Genomic DNA, 20,818 nt, shown 5'->3' on the forward strand with positions numbered 1-20,818 from the left:
AGGTTTTGGGGAGACCACAGTGAGCCAGACACTGGAATCTTCTGGCTGGTGGCAGTGATATCAGATCCAAGCTGGTAATTAAGTTTGGAGGTTTCATGCTAGCTTCTTATGTTCTGAACTCTAAGGTTCAGATCTGAGTAGGAAAGTTATGACAAAAGCAAATGCCAAAGTTTTCCTGGCTTACTGCCGCTGCTCTGAGGAAAGGCTGGGAGATACGTGTGACCCAGCTTGCTGCAGTAAGAACGAGAGGACAAGAGGCAAGTAAGGTGAGGGCCATGGCTGAGGCCAGTGCTAACCTACTTTGGGGTTGAGCAGGCAGACAAGACCGCTCAGAGCAGCAGCAGGGAGAGAAGGGAAGATGAAACACGAGAGAGAGAAGGCCTGACTCTCCCAAAGAGAACAGCGCTGTTGCCTCAAATAGAGGCACAGGATCTAGTCTCCTTTCTCTTGGATTCCTCAGGCTGATTCTCCCTATCATCCTTGCTTCTGCTTCAATCCTATCATAGGAAGGGGGCTGCGGCAGGGAGGAGCCCTGGAGGAGCAGTTTCTGCGGCTGACCCTGACTTTTGGAAGCAGATTCTAAGGACATGTCTCTATTGGGGTTTTGGCACCAGTGCAGCCATGTGAGTGCAACTCCCCTAGTGTAGACGCACTGCAAACCATCACTTGCATGAATGTGACTTACCCTGCAATTAACGATTTACCCCAGTGCAATGCATCTGCACTTGGAGTTCATAGGTGCATCTTTGGTGGCATTGTCACTCTCTGCGTGAAAGCCCCCAACAGAGATGAGGCCTTGGTTAACCAATGTATATTCTGATCTCCGCAGCATGAGTTCTATTTTCCACTGTGGACAACATTTCAGTTTATCATAGCTAAAGAACTACATGTGATCACCACCTACCAACTAATTTGCACAAAGAAGAGGAAGGTTGATTCTGCTGAAGCAGGCTGCATGGACAAATGGGTGACTGAGAAAGAGCCATTTGGCACAGAAACAATGCAATAAGAAACGCAGAGCTCTTAATTTAGTGGAAGCATTTACATCTGCTAATGTGCTATTCAATGTTCTGGGAGCTGAGCTGTGCATTGCCCCCTGGAAGCCAGGCTAGAATCTGCTGCTTTCTGATACCTCACTGGTTTCCCAGGTAGGATGAATATTGTTGTTAGCTGATGTTGCGGGCCAGTCTGCGGAGCAAGTTGCACTGCTAAGGAATAAAGACTGGGGCATAACACCAGAAAATGGGACTCTATATCGGAGAATGCGGTCAGGTGACCCAAACATTCCTTCCGAAGAAGTTACAGGATGTTTAAGCTGATTTTATTAAAATTTCTTTGCCTAAATTATCAATGTGACTAGTCATTTTGGGTGCCCCTAGCTTTGGGTGTCCAATTTGAGACACTTCACTCGGGCCTGATTTTCAGAAAGCACGGAGCACCTCTTCCCTCCAAACCAGTCCCCTCTAAGGTGTCTCAAGTCGGGCACCCAAAGAGGAAGTGTCCAGCTTGGCTTGTCACTTTTGAAAATGTAGGCCAAGCTTGTGCTTTAGAATAAAGCTGCTTGCAGGTAATGCCGTAACTTGTGGGGGTTTTCACAGCAGAGTTCTCAAACAAGTTAAAGAGCAAGTGGGAATGCTTTCCTTACCTTTCTTCAGGTGTGTGATAAAGCATTTTTACCATTGTTTGATTGATATGGGCCCTTAACCATTAAAATATCCATTCATCAAAGTTAATCTGGCCCCCTTAAATTTGCCATTTTGCACCTTGAAACATGATACTTTTTGTCCTGAGGGGGAGAAACAAAACCCCAAACTCCACCAACCCCTTCCACTCTCACCCTCATTTATATATCTCCAGCTCTCTTTACTTCTCTGATCATTTATGGCCTGAGCCAAAGCGCCACCGGATCAGGTCCTTAGGGATGATGCCTGTGAACTACCGAGCATCCTCAACTCTACGTGAAACCAATGGGGCTGAAGGTGCTCAGTATCTTGCAGGATAAGGCCATTTATGTCTTTTGAGGAACTGGGCCAAGTCAAGATGAATACAATAGCTTAAGCTGCAGTATTTAACAGTGCTCAATTTTCCCCAACATTACAGCCCTTCAATAAAGTCGGGGTGAGTTCTGCATGCCAACTTTCTGTAGACACTCAGGCAGTGTTGAAAGAAACTCCTTATATCCGCCCCCACCATCAGTGATATGACTCAGTGCCAATGTTCAGCGCCTTTTATGTTGCCACTCAATCTGTAACGCGAGAGGTGAGCACATCTCTGAGCAGCCCGGGAGAGAATACACTTACCTTTCTTGGTTTCACTTTGTCGTGGTAGTCGTACTGAAAAATGCCCTTGTAACTAAGTCCTAACCACCAGGGAATTCCCTGCTTGTCCTAGGAAATAAAATAGAGGGAATGACATTGTATGGGAGGGGGACATTCCAGACACTCCCTGGCAGAAGTGGCAGAAGCTACCTCAAAGTGCGGGGGCCACCGGTGCCCAAACCCTGGCCTCACCCCCGCATTGCACCTTCCTCAGAGGCCCCGCTTCCAGGTTGTCCCTTCTCCCCAGACCCCCACCCTTGCACTGCCCCTTCCCCTAAGGTCCTGCCCCAACGCTGCCCCTTTCCCCAAGGCCCCACCCACATGCTACTTCTTCCCCCCAAGACCCTGCCCCAACTTGCCTCTTCCCCCCAAGAAACCACCCCTGCTCACTCCTCTCTGCCCCCTCTCTCCCATTGCTTGCCCTTACAGCCGGTAAAAAGTGGTGGGGCTAGGACCCCTTGGTCCCCTCTGTTCAGGCGCCCCTGCTCCCTGGCCCAATATTCAAGGGAAGGATTTCTCTGTAAGAGGGATCATCCCGCACCATGCCAGAGGATCCCTGGATCACAAAGATCCCATGAACACGGAGAAGATTCCTGGCACTCTTATGTCAGGCATATAATAGCTTATGAAATGCACCAAATTGCATCAAATTACTAAAAACATCCCCAAGGAAGGATCTCCTTGTCTCCTCCTTATAATGATTCATCCTATCCACTGCCCCCCTTCCTGCAAATGTCTCAGTCTGAACACTGCTCTATCTGGCCTTGGAGATTGGAGGAGGTGAAACCCAATAACCCAGCTGACTTGGATTATGCGTGGGAACCCTGACATCAGTCGATAAAAAGCAGCGCTAATGGGATCTGATGGCTACCAAGCGATAAGGTCTGACAGACTTGGTCTCAAATGCTTTCCATCTGAGTGTGCCAGAAAACTATTTTATGGAGTAAAGGGTGATACTTGATACAAGCTCTGTTTAGATTTAGTGAACTGCAACCCTCAGTGAAACAATTCCAATTTGCCAAAATGCTGGTGAAGGGCAGGGGGGAAAAATAGCAACAACAAAAAACAACTGATGCGTCAAGGTGGAAAATGACTATGCTAAGCAGCAACATCTATGTTGCTCATGAAGGGTGTGATCCAAAGCCCATTGGCTGTGAGCTGTCCCACTGAACTTCTCTGGGCTAGTAAGTGTTTGTTGGATTGGTATGTCTGCGCTGCAGCTGGCAGGTATGAGTCCCAGCATGGGGAGACAGATTCCCACTAGCTCAGCACATGTGACATGCTAAAAATGGCAATGTGGATGTTGTGGCACAGGGCAGCCGTGACTCTGAGCTTGGACTTAGAGGGTCAGGCGGGCTTGGGCGGCTGGGCGGAGCTACCGCCACTGCCGCAGCATCTAATCTGTCTACCCTTGCTGGGAATCATGCCTCCTAGCTGCAGTGTAGCCATACCCTTAGGATCCGATCCAAAGGCCACCCCGTGTAATACTTCCTAGCCAACAACTGACACACACTCACCAATCGAGAGGAGTTCACTGGAACAACCCTCAGTAGTAAGCACAGCAGCAAGTGTTTGAGGGTTTGGGCACCAAAACCCAAATAATTCCCTGCAACTTCCACCCACTGAATTCAATGGAAGCTGGGCGCGCAGGAAGGCTGGGGGACCCTACCCTATGACAAGAGATGGGCAACCATTTCAGGTCAGCAAAAGGTAGCCAACAGAGTCCTACTATCTGAGTTGTGGCTGCCTTTCTCTGAATACAGGGCATTGGGGGTGAGGCGGGCCAGGGAGATCATATTTAGGGTATTTACTGTCAAATTGTTTCTATTGTATCACATGTGTGCAAGACACTCTGCAGATGTACAAGAAAGTAACGTTCTTGTACCTAAAACCATGCAGATCAGTTCAGATAATGATGCGAGCCATCAAAACTCTGTGGGTGATGAAGAGGGGGAAATGCTCCAGGGAGAGCAAAGCTAGCTTCCTTTTTTATGTTTATTGCTATCACTTGTAAAAACCTCCACAGCTGGGCAGGCCTGGAAGTGGTAGAGGCGAGATCATGAGTCCACCGTGGTGGCGGATTGTTAAACAAACGGAGCCCGGAGGAGGGATTTAATGAGAGAATCCCAGCATGAAATCCAATCAGAAGACTGCAAGCTGGAGTCAATTGCTCCAGCCCTCGTGGAGGGGATGCTGGAATTTTATCTTGAAGAACAGGATTTTCCTCTACTGAATTGTATTTACCAAACAGTCACTGAATAGTTGAAACAAAGTTTATCTTAACAAAGGAAGTGAAACAGTACTTTCAGGAAAGTGCAGGGTAAACAGAGGCCAGAATTTTTGTCACCATCATCAATTTAATTCAGTAAATGCCCTTTGTCGGTGGCACATACCTTTACTGCATAATAATGGACTCCATACGTTGGGAGGGATTCTACAATGCTCATGTAACTGCAGAATGAAACAGAAGAAGAATAACATGGATGAGGAGTGGGGTTCTCCTGAAAAAGCATCTGCTTAAAAAAAAGAAGTTACTAGACAGGAGACGGGAGACACAGTTATGCGCAGAATTTACAGTCAGTGTAGAATACACACCTCTACTTCAGTATAACGCGACCCAATATAACATGAATTCGGATGTAACGCGGTAAAGCAGTGCTCCGGGGGGGGGGGGGTGCGCACTCCAGTGGATCAAAGCAAGTTCGATATAACACGGTTTCACCTATAACACGGTAAGATGTTTTGGCTCCCAAGGACAGCGTTATATCGAGGTAGAGGTATATCCTAGCAAACAAAGGTTGCTGCCCAGCGTTGCCCTTCCCAACTTACTTTACAATTGCTTGGCCTCTTGTCTGACCACTCAGTTTCTTGTAATGCTCGATGACTCTGTCCTCGCTGCAAAGGGAGACATAGAATCTTGTTATTTTTTATCTCTGCTCAATAATCAAAGAAGATTTCAATAGGTGACCAGGCATTTCTGTTACCTACGGCTACCAGCCTGGGAAACGAACAGGGTGTGTAACAGACTACTCAGAATGGGACTGTACTCAGCCCCAGAGAAATGGAAGCCAATGCAGAATACAAGATGGGATTGCAAAGAGAAAGGTTTCTGGACGGTGCTAGTTTTGTTAAGGGAAATGGGATCTACTCCCACAGACTTTCTTCTCTGTGCCTCAGTCTCCTTCTCTTTGAGTTTTGTTTTGTTTACGACAATGCAAGTTTTGTCTCTAGACAAACTGCGGCCCTGTGTCCCGCCTTGCAGGCCTGAAGGCGCCTCTTGGCCGGCTGGCACTCACAGCAGGTTGGGTTCTGAGCCTTCAAGAGCACTCCTCAGTCCTCACTGCTACTACACAGAGGACAAAACCATGTATGGGAATCGGCTTCGCTATAGAGAGCAGGCTTGAGGCTTGTTATTACCCAGAGCCAATGTCTTAGCATCCAGAGAGCTACAGAGTAAGCCAGACTTGTAACTCCATCCTTAACTGCCTGCATTGTCCCCCACTAACGAAGTGGATATGGATTGCAGGTCATAGAACCAGGGTGATGTGAGCTATATTATGAGTATGAGCGGTACTCTCAAGGGCACAAAAGGGCAAATTATAGACCACATTTGGATCTCAGTGATATGGGTCTCCTTTGATTTCAATGAAGTCACTCCTGATTTACACTCATGTAACAGAGCAGCCCGATTAGCCTCTCAAACTAGTTTCATATTGGTCTAGCTTCAGTGGGCCAGCCTGATTCTCTCACCTGCATCACTGTAAATCAGGAGCAACGTCAAAGAAGTCAAACCAGTTTCACCAGTGTAAACTGGTCTAAGAGGAGAATCAGGTCCTTCGGTGTAAATTAGAATCTCCTGGCCTTTGTGCCTTTTCACTGAGATGAAGATTCTCTGCTGTGCTTCGGGTGTGTCTACACTGCTGTTGGACACACACAACTGGCTCCTGCCTGACTTCAGCTGGCAGGGCTGAAGATTCACCTCGCAGGCTCCTAGAGCCCAAGCTCCAGCCCGAGCCTGAATCTCTATACTAGGGGTCGGCAGCCTTTCAGAAGTGGTGTGCCGAGTCTTCATTTATTCACTCTGATTTAAGGTTTCACGTGCCAGTAATACATTTTAACGTTTTTAGAAGTTAGACTTCCTATAAGTCTATAATACAAACTATTGTTGTATGTAAAGGAAAAGAGGTTTTTAAAATGTTTAAGAAGCTTCATTTAAAATGCAGAGCCCCCCAGACTGATGGCCAGGACCCGGGCAGTGTGAGTGCCACTGAAAATCGGCATGTGTGCCATAGGTTGCCTACCCCTGGCCTATACCACAATGAAACAGCCCTGCAAGCCAGAGTCAGCTGGCACGGGGCAGATGTGGGGTTTTAATTGCAATGTAGACATACCCTCAGAGGCACAGCCCAGGACTCACAGCCCAGGAGGAGGCTAATGTGTCTTTCAGGCAACTTTGTGCCCTCCCAGTCCTGGGTTGCTCTGGGGGCTACATAAGCCCCTGGAATAACTCAGCCAGCCCTGGGGGCCTGTCTAAGTTATGGCAGCCTCCCTACAGGTCACAGTGCTGTCTGGGAATTCTGCAGAGCTGCATGCTGCGGCCCTGTCCCTAGCACACCCCCTATCTAGAGCTTGCAATAAACTCATAAGGATGCAGCCTTATGGCTGTGCACCCATGAGCAGGGTTGCCATCTTTCTAATGACTGGTAACCAGACCCTCAAGGCCCTGTCCCTGAGGCCCCATCTCTTCCCAGAAGCCCCACCTCTTCCCCCCAAGGCCCGCCTGCTCTGCCTCTCCCCCGAAGGCCCCGCCCCTGTTCTGCCTTCTCCCCCTCAAACCTCGCCTCCATTGCTCACGCCTCTCCCTCACTCCCCCACATTGCTTGCTGCAGGTTGGAGGCAACCTCAGCTGAGCTGGGGCTGGCTTAGGTTAATGTCCCAGTGCCTCCCCCTTCACTGCAGTAATGGGACTTTTGGTTTGGTTGCCATTTAGGGTTGCTAGGTCCCCTTTTTGAATGGACTTTCTGGTCGAAAACCTGGCACGTGGCAACCCTAAATGGCACCTGGACACAGAAACCAAAAACCGGACTGTCTGAGTAAATCCTGGATGGGTGGCAACCCCACAGTGCCTGCCCTGAGGGAATCCTACCCCCAGCAGGAACTGAATCTTCTGAGGCCCCTTTATGCTTCTCCTGTCCTTTTACATGGTGTAACTGGCCAGGCTGGGGTGGGGTGGGTGATGATCTCACCCCAAATGCTTAGAGACCCCGGTCCTGGAGGCTCTGTGAAAACCTTTGCAAAATATTTCACTTAGCAACAGTTCTGCTTACATAACAGTGTCGTCTTCTCTGTATTTCTTTCCCCATGTGTTTATTATTGTGCCAGAACCATGTGCATGGAGACGGGATCTTTGTTGCAAAGGCGCTCACCTACCCCTGCTGTGTAGAGCTCCGCTGAAATCATAACCCCCTGTCTGTGACATCACAATTAGCTGCCACGCAGAGGGTAGATCACTGTGACATCTTAAACAAGTGGGGAATCAGAAGCTTGAACGAAGGAGGTGAAGCTCCTGTTTTCATGCAAAACATCCCCAGTTTGGTCACCCGAGGAGGGCTCCCCCAGCCAGCAAGCCCAGAATCCTTAGGCAGGCTCCCGAACCAGGAATCCGGATGGCTGATGTAATATGGGAACATGTTCCTGGCACTATGCCATAATAGAACATTTTAAAAAAATAATACAAAGGGAAGGTGGAAAAACAAACACAAACAAACAGACAAAGGGTAGGATCATTTCTAAGGAGAAGGGTTTTCAAGTCTCTTTAACATCCCTGCCATTGGTCTGTGTGCAAGTAACTTACTTTCCTCATTTATTCCCTTAGGCTGTGTCTACACTGGCACTTTCATTGCTAAATTTATCGCTCAGGGGTGTGAAAAAAACACCCCCCGAGCAACAAAAGTTTTAGTGATGAAAAGCACCAGTGTGGACTCTGTTGGCAGGAGCCACGCTCCTGTTGACGAAGCTATCATCCCTTGCTGGGGTGGTCTTATTCTGTCGCTGGGAAAGCTCTCTCCTGGCGATAAAGAGCGGTGTGCCATTGTAAGGCACGCTGTGTAGACGTAGCCTTAGGAGTGATTCCTCCACTAATCCTGCCAAAATAACAGGTAAAAAAAGCCTGTAAACGTCAGTCAGCCAATGGGCACAAGGGGGGTGGGTCTCAGAGCCTGGGCTCCAGCCCAATCCCAAACCTCTACACTGCTACTTTTAGCCCCATGACCCCAGCCGCCGCTAGCCCAAGTCAGCAGACCTGGGCCCTGAGACTTGGTACTGTGGTTTTTTTCACTGTAGTGTTGACATACGCAATGTACAAGGCAGTGAGGTCGCCTAGCATACTACTTACTGCAAAGAGTGCTGCTGTTTGGGCAGGGAAAGGAGTGTTTTCGCTTTCCTGACAACTGTCGCAGAGTAAATGTCACATACAGAAAGTGATTGCCTTAGATTCAATAGCCTTAGAGCCAAATTCTGGCCTTGCATTCGTGCAGGTGTCTCCCACTGAAGTCATGTGTGTCATCTGAAGGCAGAGCCTGGCCTTACCGTGTAACAGTCACAGACAAGATTAATGTCTGGAACAATCATTGAGTTACACGACTACACAAATGCTGGATTGTCTCCAGGCTACATCATTCCCACTGATAAAGAAGAACAAAGAGGACTTAGAGTCCTTTGAAATGTCCTTGTAAGCCCAGTATTACTTACAGGCCTGATTTGCCTCTGCTTCAGATAGATCAGGAGTAACTACACAGAAATCAATGGAGTTACCCCAGTGTGTCGCATGAGAGCAGAACCAGCCCGCTGCGTGCTGCTTTCCTTTGGTTTTTGTTCTTTGTCGTTCAAATCCATCCCTGATGTTAACTTCATTCACTTCACTCCCACGGCTGGACATATTCTTCTATCTGTGCATTGCCCTGTGCAATGCCTCTGAGTTTTGTTTGCTTTTGTTACAAATTATTAAAATACATAAAATAACGGAATGTTTCTTACATCATTTCCCCTTGGGCGTGGAAGCTAATCAGTGGCACATTTTCCTGAAAAGCAAAGCCCTGTCTTTAGAGAGCCTCCTCAAAAGGCAGCATGGTCCCTGGCTGGGGCACTAGAGTAGGAGTCAGAAGACCCGCATTCTATTCCTGGCTCTGACTCAGCCTGCTGGGTGAACTCTGCCAAGCCATGTCATCGCCTCATGCCTCAGTTTCCCCATCAGTAAAATGAGCCCATTGTAAAATGCTTGGCGATCTACAGATAAAATGTGACATATAAGAGTATTATTCCTCCTTCCTTCAGTTCTCTCTCTTTTGCACCAGATAATAAAACCTGGATTACACTGACGCCATGAAAGCATACTGCCTTACAGACCCTTCTTTCATGTAACGTATTTTTGTGGTCTTTTTTTCCATTGCCACTGCCATATGCAAGATATCATCAGACACAGAGGCTAATTTCTGTCTCCAGTTTTGCTACAAGGGGGTCACCTCAACACGTGCCAGTGAAAACAAACAAAGTAATTCACTCAACAGGACAAGCCTTAGCAGAGTTAACACAAATTCTCATCTATCCTTTCAGCTGCTCATCTTTTAGCTAACTGTTTCTGACAGCTATACAAGTGCTGGGGCATTGGCTGGGACCACCTGCTGGTATCATGGTTACAGCACTGACTCCAGATTGTCGCCACGTTAGTGACATATAAACTCATACATAGCACATGACAATGACAGAGGCCTCTTAACAAAGTGACTAATGCTTTGGTATTGATGAAATGACACAAAGCTGAAGTCAGCTTGTCAGCGAGTAAACATCCCCTGTGAATGCTACAGAAGAACCATTTATGTAAATGATATCCTGCAGGAAAGAACCCTTGTAAAGATCTTATAAGCGTGAAGATCAAGAATTCCCTCGGCGCCCGCAGTTTATAGAAATAGAAAGTAGGCAACTCGTAAGCAAGCATAGGGCCAGAATTCCAAAATAGCTCGGGGCCAGATTTCCAAGTGCTAAGCTCCCAAAATCAGGGCCAGACTTTCAAAAGTATTCAGCTCCCAACATGCTGAGCTGTTCTTAATAGCTGATCGCCTCTTTCTGGTGCCTTACTGAAAATCTGGCCCATAGTTCTTCCATTGCCATCAGTGCTTTATAGATTTCAACTCTATATCCTGCTGAATACCTGCATTCTGGGCTGGATTCAGGTGGAGGAACTATGAACCCATGTTTAGGGCTCCAGCTTTTGTGGTTGCATGGTGAGACCAGAATCTCCACATTCATTTTAAAAAATCATCTCTCTAGCCCTCATGGATGCAAAGAAAAGCTTGCAAATGTGACCCATAACTGATGCCTTCCTGAGTCTGCAGAGAGCCTGAAACAATAGCTCCAAGAGATGTGAATTGCCCCATTCATCTTTACCTCTGAAGTCTGCTACCACCCCGAGGAGGGGTGGGGACCTGGTGTGGGGGCTGGGCAAGAGCATGAGGACAGTGCCACGAAAGTCTGTGTAGGTTGTGCCTAAGATCCCAGACTGACTTAATTCAGCCCTGCCTACACTTAAATGTCCAGCACTTCTCACACTTGTGTCTCTATACATATTCCAACTTAAATTCAATGAAAGCTGTAGGGGGGTTGCTGGCACTACAGCTGGGAGGTGTGATACCCAGTGCGGGCAGACAAACTCGTGCTAGCTCAAATCGCAATATGGATGCTAAAGCAGAGGTGATGGCTCGGGCTACCCACCCAAGCCCACCTGACTCCCTGGGTCTGAGCTCGGGGGGTTAGCCCCAGCCTCAGCCAATGCCACAACATCCACACTGCTATTTTCAGTGCGCAAGCTCAAGTTGACTTACTGCAACTCCGTCTACGTGTGCTGGGACTCACACCTCCCAATACAGTGCAAACATACCCAAGGTGATCGGCACTTCTCATGGTTCGGTCCATAGGAAGAACGTACATGCACACAACTACTAAAGCAGTGGCAGCTATATAAAAGTGCCAAACTTTTAGTTTCTAATCATACTGAATTGACACGTAGCTGCATTATTATATACGGGTGAAGCTAGAGTGGTCATATAAAAATGGTGAATATACGCACACAACCAACATATCTCGTTTGAGTCTTACCAATGCGGTTACAACTTTATAATCATTTTAGTTCGTTTTTAGGACATTAAAAATAAGTCAACAAAAGCAATTGAAAGAGCATTTTAAACATTCCCTTGTAGTGCTGGAAACGCACACAGCACAGCTCTGTGCTAATGCCAGAGAACGCGAGCATGAAACTGATTGCAAATGGAAAAGGGAAGTGTGAAATCTGCTCTCACCATAAAATCTCAGCGAGACACCAAAAGCCAGGGTGCAGCAGAAATGTCGAAACGTAAATTGGAATTAAAAATTCTTTCCTTTTAGATCATCTGCCGTTTGACCAATATTTCAGAGAAGTGACTGTAGGCCTGATTCCTGTCAGAGGTTACAGTATGTGGGTGAACATTTGGAGGAAGAAAAACTGTCGGTAAAAAAGAATGAACTGTACGTGGGATAAAGTTGTGTAAGAACGTGGTCAGTGAAATGAAACCAGGATCACAAGGGATTCTAATGGCTAAAGTCACTTGGTTTATTACCCTATGGAAAAAAATGAACTTTTTAACCTGGAGCCTGTTCCTGCATCCCTTATTCCTATGACTTTACCTTACTTGTGCGAGGACTCCCATTAACTTACATACAACTATGAGGAAGGATTTGTCTTTTCCCAATTGCTGTAAATCACAGTATTGTAAACAGATTCTCTGGCTTGACCAACGTGACTCAATCCAAGTTCCAGACCAAGGGCATGTGCATAGGAGGAAATAGGTTACCAGGCCTTTGTTGTTAAAGTCTCTTGCACTGAGCCAGGAGTTTGGCCAGATCCAGGGGTGCGTGTTGAGAGCTCAGCAGCTGGCTGCACACACACTGTGTACATGGGAAAAAGCAAAATCCATGGCTGGACCAAAATCCAATGGATTGGGGGAAGCTGAGACCCAGGGCTCTGTGCTGGTGGATTGAGGGACAACGATGATCAGGCTTGGCGAGGATGGGCCATGGATTCTGAGTGGTGAATGAGCTGTCCAGTTTCCTCAGGAAAAGGAAAGAGACCCCAGCAAGAGGCGGAATGTGTGGGTGTATTGGAGGATAGGTCAGGTCTCACCCTGAAGAGACCAAACTCTTGGCCAAATGAAACAGTAGGCTCCTCAGCTGTTCCCTCCCGCACACTTCGCACATGAGCCCAGCCAGCCCATGAAAGAAGTAGTGGGTGGTGGGCATCTTCGGCTACATTTTTCAGGTTTTCAAGCAGGTTCAGTGTGCTGGGTCAGAAACAGAAATACTGGTGATCTGCCTGTGCCCCAACCTAGGATTCTGAATCAGAGTCTGGGACTCTTCAAACCTCTTCCGATGAACTCAGAAAATGTTTAGCAGCTTTGCAGATTAGATCTTGTTCTGCTGTGCATCAGTTACAGCTAATTCTGGTGATGTAGCCCCGCAAAGAGAAATGGCTAGGATTTCCAGGGGGTGGGGTAGGGGGATCACAAATCAGAAAACAAAATCCATATTCTCTGCCATCATCAAATTACCAGGCTGCAGAAACTAAAGGAGTAGCAGATAAGAGAACTATCCTCCCACTGCCAGGCTTGAGGAGCCCAATTCTTTAAAGACAAACATGAAAGAATCACAAGCAGAAAAGCAAATCAATCCCTTGCCCCCTGCTCAAATGGCCTTTCCTCTGACTTATTCCTATCTGCAGTGCTGAAAAGGCTGGGAGAGGCAGACAAATAAGCTATGTTGGCGGGGGGCGAGCGGTAAATGGGGTGCTGCGTCTACTCTGACACACCAACAGATTTTGTTTTCAATGCAATAACATAGGAGGTGGAAAACGTAATGCAGCACTTAGCACCTACATAATGCTGAATATGTTCTGAGCGCTGTACGGGCGCTGGGTCTGAATGTAGCCTCCCACAAATGGACAGCCCCTGCCTATACAGGACGAGAATCAGACCCTTTGGTGTTGGTTATTCCATGCAGACAGGATTTGCAGAATCAGGCCCAACAATTCCTCCTTGCTTATGGGCTCAATCCTGCTCATCTTCCCCGCACCAGCAGTCCCACAGGGCCCCACTCTCCATTGCTTTACACCCTGGATAGCCATTTACACCTGTGCAAAAAGAGTGTAAGGTGGATATAAGATGCTACCGTACCAAACTGGGAGCACTCTACATCCATGTTGCACAGGTGCAAGTAGCTGCATAAGGTAACACATGGAGAATCAGGCCTACTGACTTCAGTGGGACCGACCTGCATGAGTAAGGCAAACAGCATTTGGGGCTCAAACCTCTCCTTCAGGCTGGGGAGTAGTATTGTACCTATCTGACAGATGGGGAAACTGAGGCACAGAGCGGTTAAAGTGACTTGCCCAAGATCACACTGTAAGTCAATGGCAGAGCCAGGACTAGAATTCAGAAGGTCCTGGATTTCAGATCTGCTAGCTGGTAGCTACCCAGGGCTGCCTCACAGTGGATGAGACAATTACATGTATAGATAGGTTACCAGTAAGCAAGGGAGGGGTGCTCCTTCAGGGCTTGCGTTGGAAGGGCTGGAAGCTTCTTCAAGTCAGTCTTTACAATTTCATTGCTGAAAGAGAGAGAGTTGAAAAGGGGATCAGACTACAAGAAAACCACAATATCTGATATGACCCGACCCGGCTGGCTGGCTGCTATGGCTCTGCATCTGTTCCTCCTTAACGACATGCACTGGGCTCTCCTTTCTTCCCTTTCTTTCTTTTAAAGGCAGTGTAGTAATGTTTTCCTCCAATACCACACTCAGAGCAGAGTTGTCCCAGCTGGCTACGTTTATTCGTCTCATATAATCACTTTAAAATATAAATACCCAACAATGGTACAGTTTCACTGAGCAGCCCTGTGGGTAAATGCATATGGAAAGAGGAGCAGGGGGGAGAAATGGCTGCACAAGGCACCGTTGTTTAAACAATTCCCGTCTGGTGCAAAACGTAGCATTTTGTTGTCATAGCAACACAGGTTGCTTGTCCTATTATTCAAAACCCTCACTGAGATTGGACCCAGCCACCTGAGAGATTGGCTTCCCCCTCCATGACCTCCTGTGGTGGCTACGTCCCACTGGGGCAATGAAACTGCAGACCCATGGGGGAGGCGGATGAGCATGGGCGATGAAGTAATCGCAAAACCTGGAGTTCAACTGTGGAACTTACTTTTATAGAATCACAGCAATCCCTCCCCCCAAATAAATGAGAACGTAAAAAATATTCTATAAACCAATCAGGCTGCTTCCGCTTCTCCTACAGGTGGGGAAGGAAAAACAGAGCGAGAGCGTAAACACTTTTTATTTTTATTTCTGTTTTTATATGTAAAAGTCACTCAGATACAATGGCAACAGGGGCAATATAAGACAGTCTGCGTGATGTGGAACGCCAGGGTTAATACGGTCACTGACTTCCCCTCGTAACAGCAATTTTTCCTTCCTCAATAAAATGCAAGTTTGCCATACCCTCTCCCCCCAAAGATCATTTTCTGCATAATTATCTGAAGTCGCTCCTCCTCCTGTTGTGGGTTCTTGACACTCATAGAAACATCTAATACACAGACACTTGCACACAGCAATTTCTTGCTAGCCTGGGCTTTTCTTTTAAGTTAATTGGCAAAGTGTTGAAAGGCGTTGGGCCGACAGCGCTGGAGACTGAAACCCTCAACACCCCTAAACAGGTACAGAGCAGGCAACAGCAGCACAGGCAATGTCATTCACTCCCTGTGGCCCATTCAGTCTTCAGCCTCATTGCTGAGTTGTTATGTGGATGCTCCTCCATTGAGATATGGACTGAAACCACATTTCACTGAAGCTCATTTCAGATAGGCTAAATCATAGCCATTTTGTTGATGATTTTCAGTTCCTATGAAGATGGACCAGGCTCACATCCATGACACAGAGGGGGAAAAAAAACAATCACTAGGACACCAATTGATGGTGAGATAGCAAGAAACCTCCTCTTGAGTAATAACTAGAGATCTTATTCTCCTTCACACTGGTGTAAGTCTGGAGTCTATTTAAGTCAAGACAGTTACACTGGTACAAAACCAGTGTAAATGAGATCAGAATTGGCAAGAAGAAAGATACAGAGAGACATCATCTTCCTTTCCAAATGCAAACAGATGGACATCATACCAAAAAGGACTGAAGGTAAAAAATCCATTACAATCTACATACCACACAGACTATGCTGAGAGATTGTGTCACACACTCTCAAAGAAACTGCTGAACCACCTGATCAACATCCTGTACAGCAAACAGGCAAAGATTACGAATGAGCTCTCAAAACTGGATACTCTCATAAAAAAAACAACAACCCTCCACACAAACTTCCCCGTGGCTGGACTTTACAAAAATTAGACAAGTCATTTACAACACACACTATAGCAGACCTTAAGGTGGCCATCCTGCAGCAAAAAAACTTCAGGACCAGACTTCAAAGAGAAACTGCTGAGCTTCAGTTCATCTGCAAATTTGACACCATCAGCTCAGGATTGAACAAAGACTGTGAATGGCTTGCCAATTACAGAACCAGTTTCTCCTCTCTTGGTTTTCACACCTCAACTGCTAGAACAGGGCCTCATCCTCCCTGATTGAACTGACCTCGTTATCTCTAGCTTGCTTGCTAGCACACATATATATACCTGCCCCTGGATATTTCCATTACATGCATCTGAGGAAGTGGGTATTCACCCACGAAAGCTCATGCTCCAAAACGTCTGTTAGTCTATAAGGTGCCACAGGATTCTTTGCTGCTTTAACACACACTGTGCTTCTCTACAAAGGAAAAAGGACACTAAACTGTCTAAACTACTACATGCCACAACAGTGGTTCCCTTAACTTACTCAACAATATTGTTAATCTATCCAGCTATACCCTTAGCCTGGCAGAAGAATCTGTCCTATCTCGGGGCCTCTCCTTCTGCTCCTCCACCCCCCATGAACATTTTACCATTCTGAGGTGACCTAGAATCCTACTTTCGATGTCTCCGACTCAAGGAATATTTCCAACACCTCTGAACAGCATAGAAACCCACAGAAACCTTCCTACCAACACTACAAAAAGAAGGATTCTGCGTCAACTCCTCCTGAAGGTCAAAACAGACTGGACTGCTACATAAAGTGCTTCCACCGACATGCATGGGCTGAAACTGTGGAAAAGCAGCATCACTTGCCCCATAACCTCAGCTGTGCAGAACACAATGCCATCCACAGCATCCGGAACAACTCTCACACCATAATCAAACAGGCTGACAAAGGAGGTGCTGTTGTCATCACGAATAGGTCGGAATAAGAACAAGAGGCTGCTAGGTAGCTCTCTAACAGCACATTCTACAGTCCATTACCCTCTGATCCCACTGAGGGTTACCAAAAGAAACTAAACCATCTGTTCAAGAAACTCCCTGAAAAAGCACAGGAACAAATCTGCACAGACACACCCCTAGAACCCCGACCAGGGGTATTCTATTTGCTACCCAAGATCCATAAGCCTGGAAATCCTGGACGCCCCATCATCTCAGGCATTGGCACCCTGACAGCAGGATTGTCTGGCTATGTAGACTCTCTCCTCCACATCCTATGCTATCAGCATTCCTAGCTATCTTCGAGACACCACTGACTTCCTGAGAAAACTACAATCCATTGGTGATCTTCCAGAAAACACCATCCTGGCCACTATGAATGTAGAAGCCCTCCACAGCTGACACCAACATTCACACAGAAGATGGACTATAAGCCATCAGGAACAGTATCCCCGATAATGTCGCGGCAAACCTGGTGGCTGAACTTTGTGACTTTGTCATCATCCACAACTATTTCGCATTTGGGGACAATGTATACCTTCAAGTCAACGGCACTGTTATGGATACCCGCATGGCCCCAAAGTATACCAACATCTTTATGGCTGACTTAGAACAATGCTTCTTCAGCTCTTATCCCCTAACGCCCCCACTCTACTTGCACTACATTGATGACATCTTCATCATCTGGACCCATGAAAAAGAAGCCCTTGAGGAACTCCACCATAATTTCAACAATTTCCATCCCACCATCAACCTCAGCCTGGACCAGTCCACACAAGAGATCCACTTCCTGGACACTACAGTGCTAATAAGCGATGGTCACAGACATCACCCTATACCGGAAACCTACTGACCGCTATACTTACCTACATTCTTCCAGCTTTCATCCAGACCACACCACACAATCCATTGTCTACAGCCAAGCTCTAAGATACAACCACATTTGCTCCAATCCCTCAGACAGAGACAAATACCTACAAGATCTCTATCAAGCATTCTTAAAACTACAACACCCACCTGCTGAAGTGAAGAAACAGATTGACAGAGCCAGAAAAGTACCCAGAAGTCACCTACTACAGGACAGGCCCAACAAAGCAAGTAACAGAACGCCACTAGCCGTCACCTTCAGCCCCCAACTAAAACCTCTCCAGTGCATCATCAAGGATCTACAACCTAACCTGAAGTACAGTCCCTCACTCTCACAGACCTTGGGAGACAGGCCAGTCCTCGCTTACAGACAGCCCCCCAACCTGAAGCAAATACTCACCAGCAACTACACACCACACAGCAAAAACACTAACCCAGGAACCTATCCTTGCAACAAAGCCCATTGCCAACTCTGTCCAAACATCTATTCAAGGGACACCATCATAGCACCTAATCACATCAGCCACACCATAAGGGGCTCGTTCACTTGCACATCTACCAATGTGATATATGCCATCATATACCAGCAATGCCCCTCTGCCACGTACATTGGCCAAACCAGACAGCCTCTATGCAAAAGAATAAATGGACACAAATCAGATATCAAGAATTATAACATTCAAAAACCAGCCGGGAAACACTTCAACCTCCCTAGACATTCAATTACTCATAGACTCATAGACTCTAGGACTGGAAGGGACCTCGAGAGGTCATCAAGTCCAGTCTCCTGCCCTCATGGCAGGACCAAATACTATCTAGACCATCCCTAATAGATATTTATCTAACCTACTCTTAAATATCTCCAGAGATTCCACAACTTCCCTAGGCAATCTATTCCAGTGTTTAACTACCCTGACAGTTAGGAACTTTTTCCTAATGTCCAACCTGAATCTCCCTTGCTGCAGTTTAAGTCCATTGCTTCTTGTTCTATCATTGGAGGCTAAGGTGAACAAGTTTTCTCCCTCCTCCTGATGACACCCTTTTAGATACCTGAAAACTGCTATCATGTCCCCTCTCAGTCTTCTCTTTTCCAAACTAAACAAACCCAATTCCTTCAGCCTTCCTTCATAGGTCATGTTCTCAAGACCTTTAATCATTCTTGTTGCTCTTCTCTGGACCCTCTCCAATTTTTCCACATCTTTCTTGAAATGCGGTGCCCAGAACTGGACACAGTACTCCAGTTGAGGCCTAACCAGCGCAGAGTAAAGCAGAAGAATGACTTCTCGTGTCTTGTTTACAACACACCTGTTAATCATCCCAGAATCATGTTTGCTTTTTTTGCAACAGTATCACACTGTTGACTCATATTAAGCTTGTGGTCTACTATGACCCCTAGATCTCTTTCTGCCATACTCCTTCCTAGACAGTCTCTTCCCATTCTGTATGTGTGAAACTGATTGTTCCTTCCTACAGACCTAAAAGTCGCAATTCTTCAACAAAAAAACTTCAAAAACAGACTCCAATGAGAAACTGCAGAATTGGAATTAATTTGCAAACTGGACACCATTAAATTAGACTTGAATAAAGACTGGGACTGGATGGGTCATTACACAAACTAAAAACTATTTTCCCATGCTAATTTTTCCCCCTACTGTTACTTACACCTTCTTGTCAACTGTTTGAAATGGGCCATCCTGATTATCACTACAAAAGTTTTTTTTCTCCTGCTGATAATAGCCCACCTTAACTGATTTGTCTTGTTACAGTTAGTACGGCAACCCGCATCTTTTCATGTTCTCTGTGTATATCTATCTATCTATCTTCCTACTGTATTTTCCACTCCATGCATCTGATGAAGTGGGTTTTAGCCCACGAAAGCTTATGCCCAAGTAAATTTGTTAGTCTCTAAGGTGCCACAAGTTCTCCTCGTTCTTTTTGCTGATACAGACTGACAGGGCTACCACTATGAAATTTGTGATTAGTTAGTAAGGAAAAACTATGGTGATATTTAGAAGCCATTCAGAACAGGCAAGAAACTTCACTCTGGAGCCTGGTGACCATCACAGGTGAAGTGATTTGATAATGAACTATCTCTGGTGAAAGAAGAGATTGTGATGCAACTGACACTGCTTTAGACATGGTTAGCAAGCATTTTCCCACAGCATTTCTCCACTCACATACCACAGTGATAGACATTGCTTAAGAACCTAGATGGGTATATCTAGACTAGAGTTTGTGGTCATGTTTTAACTCATGTTAATTGCTAGGCTGAGCCAGAGGGTGAACCACAAATGTATGTGTCCTGGAACAAACATTTGTGGAGTGTCTAGACTAGCATTTACAATCGAGTTAGTTAACTAGCAATCAATTAACTTGAGTTAAAACAGGACCACAAACTCTACTTGAGAAATGGAGAGCACAGAGTTTCTTACAAAATGGGTTTTAGTTTCTCATCTGAACAAAGATATGCTGGAAAGTACCCACAAGAAATTGTGAGGGCACAAAACCAGTGCAAACTAGTAAATCCTAGAATGCAAATGTACAGTGGCTAAAATATCAATATTTGCCAATATATATATATACAAAACTGTTTCCTATTCTAAGTGTAAAGAAAAACTGTAATATCTCAGATACCAGTGTCAGATGACTTTTGGCAAATGCTGACCTTTTACGGGCTACCATTGTCTTGTACCCCATCATTCAGTTGTCAATCCTTCTTAAGAGCAAATTTTCAAAAATCATTCTGGTTTTTTACTTCTCCAGGAAACACATATCTGCACAAGTTTGAGTTGTTGCTCTATTCAGCATTATCCGCTGATCTGACCTCTATGTTCTGTGGCTGACAGAAGAGACAACCCAGATAACACCACCTTGCCACTTACATAATTCATTGTATTTGCTCAGACAGGTCAGTCTCCTCTACAGCAACTGCGCACTCGACCCTAGCCAACTTTTTTAACATTGTGAAAGACTTGAAAAAGTCAATTCTCCAAGAAGCAGCCAGCACCCATATTGTACATCTGCTTGGGTAAGTTCCATACAAGAAACTTGTCTGAATTCTGCTGTGACATTGCATCCCATAATGCTTTATAGATATATGCTTATGAGTGTAAATATGACATACTGTAACTGGAATATGTTTTAGGCTAGATATGCCATGTATCTTTGCAAAGGTTATGTTCTACTGAATGTATTCATCCTACTCATATGCATGTA

The 20,818-nt window shown here is 46.1% G+C and overlaps 1 protein-coding gene across 7 annotated transcripts in view; it reads right to left on the reverse strand.

The window, feature by feature from the left end:
• Window positions 1–20,818, reverse strand: part of FRMD4A (FERM domain containing 4A) — a 554,591-nt gene that overhangs the window by 65,929 nt on the left and 467,844 nt on the right. For all 7 annotated transcript variants that reach the window (XM_050936795.1, XM_050936796.1, XM_050936793.1 and 4 more), the window contains 4 exons: window positions 13,923–14,006; window positions 5,148–5,213; window positions 4,712–4,769; window positions 2,301–2,387 (listed from right to left, as the gene is read on the reverse strand). In XM_050936795.1, the coding sequence (XP_050792752.1) occupies window positions 2,301–2,387; window positions 4,712–4,769; window positions 5,148–5,213; window positions 13,923–14,006 (295 nt within the window). The remainder of the gene's footprint in view (window positions 1–2,300; window positions 2,388–4,711; window positions 4,770–5,147; window positions 5,214–13,922; window positions 14,007–20,818) is intronic.

This window comes from Gopherus flavomarginatus, chromosome 1 (genome assembly GCF_025201925.1).
Source record: "Gopherus flavomarginatus isolate rGopFla2 chromosome 1, rGopFla2.mat.asm, whole genome shotgun sequence".
Taxonomy (NCBI): domain Eukaryota; kingdom Metazoa; phylum Chordata; order Testudines; family Testudinidae; genus Gopherus; species Gopherus flavomarginatus.